This window comes from Cyprinodon variegatus, unplaced genomic scaffold, assembly GCF_000732505.1.
Source record: "Cyprinodon variegatus isolate N-32 unplaced genomic scaffold, C_variegatus-1.0 Scaffold1077, whole genome shotgun sequence".
Lineage (NCBI taxonomy): Eukaryota > Metazoa > Chordata > Actinopteri > Cyprinodontiformes > Cyprinodontidae > Cyprinodon > Cyprinodon variegatus.
The window spans coordinates 16206-24993 of NW_015151530.1; the positions used below are offsets into that span (position 1 = coordinate 16206).

Here is an 8788-nt window from a genome sequence, read left to right on the forward strand (position 1 = left end):
CAACTGTGTGATGCCATCATGTCAATATGGACCAAACTCCCTGAGGAATGCTTCCAGCACCTTGTTGAATCTATGCCACCAAGAATTGAGGCAGTTCTGAAGGCAAAAGGGGGTCCAACCCGTTACTAGCATGGGGTACCTAATAAAGTGGCCGGGGAGTGTATATCTATATATAAATATATGTGTGTTTGTGTATCTCTATATAACTATATTGTAAAAATGTTCACAGCTGTATATGGATTATCTATTTTGCAGATGCACTGTATTCGTATTTGTAAAAACTCTACAGTACGGTATTTTATTTGTTTATGTTTTTAGATATATTTATTTATATTTAATATTTTATGTGAATGCTATTTTTGTTTGTTATTTATACTGTTTTATGTTTTACCAATTTTTTTGTCCTTACAGCGTTTTGTTCAGCTGCTGTTGTTTTTAAGGGCTTAAATAAAATCAGATTAGATTTTTTTTAAACTAGGATTAGGGTTATTCTATAATTTCTATGCACATTTGTGTGACCTGTTTTGCTGTAATCTTTTGCTGACGTAACACCACAATTTACCCACTGTGGGACAATAAAGGGACTTTCTATTCTATGTAGTGCATATCTACTGTGCTCTGAGGCCTTCATGAAGTTATTCTTCGAGTCCTGATGTCAACAGTCTGTTGATTTAAACAAAAATATGCTGCAGTGCTGAAGCATCTTTCTCCTGTTCTGCTTGAAGCAGCAGGTTAGAGGAGCAGGTCAACCTCCCCAAGATGGCGCCCGTAATTCCTGCGCCGCGACAGTCAATGCAGGGTCTACTCTTATATAAATATGTCTGCGGTGTTTAATATACATTTATCATGGCTGACTGCTGACCCACTTCCATGGTGGCTTTAGTGTTGATTCAGATTGAGCTGTTTCTTCAGATTTAAACTGAAAAACAACAAAAAAAACTCAAAATGAGGCGGAACACCGGTTGAGCTTTTGAGTGTTGGTGTTGAAGAATCAGAGGGGCTCAGAAGCCCCATGGAGGTTACTGCTGAAAGCTTAGTTCAACATTTGCTAATGGCAGACATTAGCAGTCAGAGGGCAAACAGTATAGAACTAGAGCTGGTGGATGCGAGCGCCACCTACTGACTGAGAGGAGTTAAACTTTTCACTATCACCTTTAAACAACATTTATTTCTGAACTGTTGCATAAATAACATAAAAAACTGAAAACTGAACAGTTGCTGTTTGGGTAACTTGTGTTTGTTTTTAATGGGCTATTGAAGCAGGAACTATTGCTTTAGTCCAATATAGAGCTACAGGCTGTAGAACTTCCACTGATTTTAAAGGATTGCATTGTCCCAGTTTAGAATATAAAGCAAAATTGCAAATGGAGAGCTTTGGTTGCTTCATGAGGGACTGGAAATGATTGACTGTGAAATCAACGCTGGTGGCAGCATTTTCACTCATTATTGCCTCAAACCCCAACTGTCACTGTCATCCTGTTTGAGTGTAAAAACTGAATAAATAAATCTTTCATTAGTGTGATGTGACTGAATAACAATAGCTGAGATTTGACTGAAGCTGAATTTTCTGTCAATTGTTGCCACTTTTGGAAATAGAGAATTTAAATTCAAGAGGACAGATAAACAACCGACAACGATCCGTATTTACATGACCAAATCCCAGACATCTCTTTGCTTTTTCATGAACTTTGACCTTTTTCTTTCACCTCCATCACATCACTCAACGTTGATAAAAGGCAACACAGGTAATGAAACGAAGACGAAACAGGAACACTAACTGTAAAGAATTGGGTTCCTTACCAGGCTAGATATGTCATCGAGATTATAAAGACGAGTAAAACGAACACGCCGGCTGCCACTCCGTACACCCAGGTCTTCAGGGTCCCATCTGCACAGAGAGACAAACACTCATGTTATTAAAGGCCTGCAGGGTGTTCTAAATACGCTGAAAAATAGAGATTTTATGCAACAAATTCAAATGTTTATTAGCATTTAATCACTACTGATTACAGTCATTTCCTGCTACTGCAGTTCACTGTTTGACCTGGAGGGGGCAGTAGAGCTCTTACTGTTAGTTAGATCTGCACTCCTTTACTGAAACTAATAAAAAGGAGTTTGTGCTTGAATTATTTTTCACCATTTAACATGTTGGGGAGTTAAAGAATGTTATTAGAGTAAAACTGTATTAAAAAAAAAGGGAAAATAAAGGTGAAACATCTGTCAGTTTAATATATGAAGCCTTTTAGCAGGTTTTAAAATCAATAAAAGCACCCATCCTGTTCATAGTCCCACCCATCACATTATACACGGCTGTTCCTTATTAATAACAATATAACAATAAGAAAAAGCAACGATGGAGACATTTAGAGAAGCAACCTTTGGATGGATGTGGGATCTCTGAAAGTACTGAGCTAATTTCCCATCACAGAATCATTTCAGTCATAACTCTAAAGCAAACCTTCCTGCTGATAAATATGAACAGTTTCATGGCGTTCTTCTGCAGATCTTATAAATGTTCTGAAAAGGAGTAAAAATTTCTTAAATTAAGTGTATTTACCCTTAATTTGAGCAGGTGATATTATTATGATCCGCCAATGGAATTAGCACCATTAAAAATAAAACAATTAGAAATGATACACTCGAAATAAGAGACTGCAAAAGTTCTTTTCTTTTTTTTTTATGCAAATGATCTTGTTCCATTGGCAAAGTGTTCAAATCAAGAAAAAGACTTATGAAAAAATGACTTATATTTACATTTTTTTAGAATGTTAAATACAATTCAAACAATACACTGCAAAAACAATCTAGAAATAAGTAAAAAAAGTTCTTAAATTAAGTGTATTTACTATTAATTTTATGGGGCGCCGTTTGTAAAGTTAAGGAGTCAAAAATTAGGAGCAATATTTATGGTTATTTGGTGTGTTTTAAGAGAAAAATAGAGGGTTTATCTTTTCCAAGCCATGTCATTCATTATTTATAAAAATGTATAAAAAACTGAATATTTAATTAGCAAACTTAATATTTAGCTCTAAGCGAAATATTTATTTACCAAAGTATGATTTTTATAAATGAATGAGAAAAAAATAACACCCTTCTTTTTCTTTTAAAACTCGCTAAATAACCATAATTGTTGCTTTACTTTTTGACTGCTTTAGTTTAAAAACGGGGGCCATATAATTTGAGCAGGAAAATAAGATGATTTGCTAATGGAATTAGTATTTTTTCTCTTAAAATAAAATAATTAGATACTTGGCACTTCAAAATAAGACAATGCAATTGTGTTTTCTTATTCTAAATATAAATTGTTAAAAAAAAATCTTGTTTTATTGGCATAGTGACTGCTTAATTCAAGAAAAATGCACTTATTTTAGAAAAAATAGCTTAGATTAACATTTTATTTACAATTCAAACAATATAACTAGCAAATATCTATTGAAAAGCTGTTTTCCCTGCAGGGTGGACCCCACCCTTCACCTATAGACTGCTGGAAACAGGCACCAGCCCCCCCTGACCCTGATGGATGAACGGGAGAAGATGGATGATGGAAGCAGCCGTGTTTGCATCAGGCAAACTTCACTGGAAAAACGATCTAGAAATGAGTAAAAATGACTTAAATTAAGTGTATTTACCCTTAATTAGAATGGTAATTGAAAAAATGTGCCAATTAAATTAGAATTTTTAATCTTAAATAAGACAATTAGATAAAATGCACATGAAATAATAAGTTTTATTATTTTAAGTCTAAGTTTTCTTGTTCCATTGGCAAAATGTTTCTTTTACTTCCTCAATCCAAGAACAAATGCACTTATTTCAAGAAGATTTAAATTTTTCCAGTGCTCTACATATTATTTCAATTTGAGCAGTTTGACGGTCAATGGAAACACAGCTAGATGTGGCTCTTTGTAAGGTATTCTAGAAATAAGATCTAGAAGATGTTAAAAGGATGCAATAGGCCTTGGGTGCAGAAATGAAAACGCATCAACAAACAAATATCTGCATTAAAATCAGAGTTAAACCTTCTAGCTCATCAGTCTGCACTCAGTATTTCCAACCATTGTGATGGAGGTAGAAAATGTTTCACCAGGAAAAAAACCACCTAATTAACCAGCAAAAACACAGTTCATAAAACCAGTAAAGATTTTATAAACATCTATTCTTACGCTGGAAACAATTAAATCTAAAAAAGTCTTTTTTTCTTAAAATAAGTGAATTGTTTCTTGAATTGAGGAGGTAAGTGAGACACTTTGCCGATGGAACAAGACAATTTATATTTAAAAGAAGATTAAAAGCGTGTCTTGATGCAAGTAGATATTATCTAATTATCTTATTGTAAGTGTAAAAATAGTCATTCCAAATTTAGGGTAAATACGCTTAATTTAAGACATTCTTACTTATTTATAGATCAGCGTACTTTTTGACTTTATAACAGGACTTCACTGCAAAAACGATCTAAAAATGAGTAAAAAAGTGTTAAATTAAGTGTATTAACCCTTAATTTGAGCAGGTAAATAAGATGATTTGCCAATAGAATGAGTATTTTTACTCTTAAAATAAGGTAATTAGATATTATGCACTTAATATAAGACAATGCAATTGTTTTTTCTTATTTTAAATGTAAATTGTGTTGTTCCTTTGGCAAAGTGTTAATTTAATTTAAGAAACTTAATTTAAATTTAGTAAAAATGACTTATTCAGATTTAGTTTTTGTTTTTTTCCATTGCATGCAGAGAGGTAGACTTTTTATTTCTCATTGGAAGGTAATTCCACATTTTCGGAGCTGTCACATAGAAAGCACAAACCCCCCCTTAAGCTTCCGTTTAGTTTTAGTCTCACTTACATCCATAATTCAATAAAAAAAATGCACTTATTTTAAGAAAAAATGACTATATGCATTTATGCATTTTTCTTCCATCCATCCATTTTCAAACACGCTTATCCCAAGTGGGGTCACGAGGGGTGCTGGTGCCTCTCTCCAGCAGTGAATGGGTGAGAGGTGGGGTCCACCCTGGACGGGTCACCAGTCCATCGCAGGGCAACACAGAGACAAACCATTCACACACACGCTCACACCTAACGGGACTTTTAGAGAACCGATTAACCTAATAGTCATGGTTTTGGACTGTGGGAGGAGGTCGGAGTACCCTGAGAGAACCCAGGCATGCTCAGGGAGACCATGCAAACTCCATGCAGAAATACCCCAGAATCGAACCCAGAACCATCTTGCTGCACGGCACTGGGCAGCCCTTTATTCTTCCTTCTGCTCCAAATGAAAATTTTCTCTTTTTGTTTTTTCTGGATGTACTTTATTTATGTTTTTTTACTTTACTGCCTGAAATGCAGAATAACAGGCAATTAGAATAACAAAGAGGAACATGAAAAAACAGACAGATAGAAAAATTAAAGTAATTAATTAATTAATCATTCGTATTAGTGCTAATCTGTCCGACAATCTAGAAATGAGTAAAAATGTCTTAAATTAAGTGTATTTAGCCTTAATTTGAGTAGGTAAATGAGATGATTTGCTAATGGAATGAGTGTTTTTACTCTTAAAATAAGATAATTAGATAATATGCACTTGAAATAAAACAATGCAATTGTGTTTTCTTATTTTAAGTGTAAATCGTCTTGTTCCATTGGCAAGATGTCTCTTTTATATCCTCAATTTAAGAACAAATGCACTTATTTTAAGAAAAAAATACTTCTCTAGATTTCCATTTTTTCCAGTGAGAGCAATAGTGTAAAGGGTATAGCACATATCTTATCTAGGTCTGTACTCCAAACAAGGTCTTAAGCCAGATATTTAGTAACTTGGGTCGATCTTCTCATGAATCCAGGTACTTTTAGCTGTAATTGGGCAGCCATATATTCCATCATGTAAACATTTTTTACTTTCTGTATCCACTGAGAGATCGTAGGAGGGTCAGCCTTCATCCAATTAATAGTAATGGTCTTTAAAACTTGACGGCTTTGATCTGAAATCTGCCCAGCAGGTAGAGAGCGATGGAGTTACCTGGACCGAACGGCTGCAGGAACCAGGTTCTGCCCGCTCTGCCCGGGGCGCTGGCTGCAGGCTGGATGGGGCTGAATGCTCGGATCGTCTTCACGTCCGCTTTGGTGTCGCTTGCAGTGGGGATCTCCAGGACCGGGATGACGGTGCACTGATCCAACACACCGTCGGACGTCATCACCTCGGTGTAGCCCTCTTCACAGCCGCACACACCTGCCTAAAGCAGTGCAGGTTTAACAGAAACATGTTACTTTATCAAGCATAAAACTGAGTGTAAACAACAGAAAACCCTAGGATGCTCATGTGCTGATCAAGATTTATTAAAAGTGGTTTTCCGTGGCATTCCACTAGGGGGAGTTCCTGCACTGTTTTCTTTGGATTGATGAAGTTTTAATTAAAGTCAATTTTAAACTATAACTTAATGGGTTCAAATGAATAAATTGAACAATACCAATGCTTCAAAGTTTGACGAAGTTTTATGATTTATTTTGGTCTTAAAAAAAGACAAATGTTTCTCTTTTTTGCACTTTCAGAGTTATTACAAAAACTGGGGTAAGATATACACTATGTAGAGATTTAATTGAACACTAGCTCAGAGTGGAACCAATTGCACCCAGGTTGCTTTTTAGCAACTCAGCCTTTTACCTGCTGTGTCAGAGACCAGGAAGCAATGGCTAACCAGCCACGGCTAACTGCTAATGTTGCTAACGCTGCATTCAGATAAATGTGCATCTATGGGAGACGGAAGGGGTGTGAAAAAGGATGGATATTAGCTCTATTTAGGTGAAAATGATGAATCTGGAATTGAAAAACAATCTCAAAAAGATTGTCCTTTAGATATAAATACTGATCAGGGCTTGAAAACATTAGATTATGGGAGAGTATGTAATCGCTTTTAGAAAAATCCTATTTGTTAATCTGAACATGTGTATTTGAATTTGGGCAGATGAAGGGTATAATCTCAATCCAGGGGATTGAGATTATTTAAAGACAGCAGGGAATACAGAGGAGGATGAAACCTTATGCTGAAGATGGTGTTTTATCCCAAATGTTTGGGGGAAAATATGAAACAAGTCGAGTCGACCTTTTCCTTCAGTACGTTTATTGTTCTCTGCTTTGTTTAACACAGCAGGACGTCGGCTGTTTGCGAACGTCTTCATGTCGTCGCACTGCTTCCAAACACTTGGCAGTCACTCAACAACTGTTTATTATTTTTCTTTATGTAATCTGGGAAAAGAAACGAATTGAGATAAAAATCTTTTTTCTTGAGTGACCTCATCAATCTACTCTCGCTGTTGAGCTGAAGCCCCGCCCCTTCTTCTCTTTGCCCCATGCTTCCCCATCTGTTTTGCTATTAAAGGTTCATCTTTGAAGCTGCTGGGTTTCAGCACTCAGCATTAATATGAAGGGACATTTGTTCTGTTATTTGGGCAATCATAGATCAAGTATTCTAAATGGAAATAACAAAAATACGTATTGTAAATTGCAACAAAAAAAAAAAAAAATGCAATCCAGAAATTAAGCTTTGAAAAATGTTTATCAAATTATTTTTTTTTTCATATTATACTTTTTCCCAATGATTTTACAGATTTTACATTTTCGTTTTGTCAAATTTCAGTTTTTCAGATTTACTTTTACAAATGTAACTTCTCAAACTGAATTGTCCAGGTCACTAAGCCTGTCTGAACGTCCGCCCTAACCCCTAAATCCCTCCATCACTTTATAGAGCGGGGAAACTATGGTGGACTTAATAGTGAACTCAGTTAACTGTTTGGAAAGATGATCACTACTTTTCACCATCCTTTGGTCACATAACTGTGCCATCTCTGTTATTTGTCACTGCCACAACAAATCCCATGATGCTTTGCAAGGAGAGCTCTCGCAAAGTATTCTGGGAGATATCTTCTCCTTTAGTGACCATAGATGATCACTACGTCTCAAGATGCAGTGTGGGAAATATTGAGTTCACTACTTTTTCATCCACTAGACGTTCGTACACTCATTTAAAATGGCGTAACCACTATATAGTGACCTATATAGGAATTAGAGCGGGCCTTCGGACGCAGCCATTCCCTCCAGTTCTAGGGATGGGGCTTTCCTCTGGAGTGAGGTGCCAGGAAGCGTTGCTATTGGTCTGCTGGAAGCAAATGTTTAAACGGGGCATGAAGCAAAGAGAAGGTGACATTTGAAAAGAACACCATTTGTGAAACTAAATCTAAATAAGACAGAAATAACAAAGCTGAAAATATAAAATCTGTAAAAAACACAAAATGCATTCGAAAATAGGACTGAAATGACAAAATGTGACGAAAAAGCAAGGTTACTCTAAAAAAAGTGTCATTTATAGATTATTTTTTTATTATTAATGTACGAAAAAAGCTTCTGAGACATCCCAGGACAGACGTTCTTTCTGGTCTGTATTATTTTCTGAATGTCTCACATATGATGATTACTACATTTTGAGGCCCACCATTCAATATACCTTCAGCTTATTTTAATTCAATAAACTGAATGTAATGACATCTTTTAACTGTTTGCATTCACCTCGGTGCACAAAGACCATGGCTTGGTACAGGGCGGTTCACAGGATCGATCTGCTATTGGCTTGACTGCTGCCAGACACCCTCCTGCAAAGCAAAAACACAAAATATTAAAATGACATCATTCTACTTGAGCCCCGTCATCAGGAGCGTGGCTAACCACCTGCCATCAGGGGCGGGGCTAACCACCTGCCATCAGGGGCGGGGCTAACCACCTGCCATCAGGGGCGGGGCTAACCAC

The 8788-nt window shown here is 36.2% G+C and overlaps 1 protein-coding gene across 1 annotated transcript in view; it reads right to left on the minus strand.

The window, feature by feature from the left end:
* LOC107101284 (thrombospondin type-1 domain-containing protein 7A-like) overlaps positions 1-8788 on the minus strand; it is a 96491-nt gene that overhangs the window by 9094 nt on the left and 78609 nt on the right. The window contains exons 17-19 of the mRNA XM_015400141.1: positions 8552-8634; positions 6011-6224; positions 1801-1888 (exon numbers count right to left, since the gene is read on the minus strand). Of these exons, the coding sequence (XP_015255627.1) occupies positions 1801-1888; positions 6011-6224; positions 8552-8634 (385 nt within the window). The remainder of the gene's footprint in view (positions 1-1800; positions 1889-6010; positions 6225-8551; positions 8635-8788) is intronic.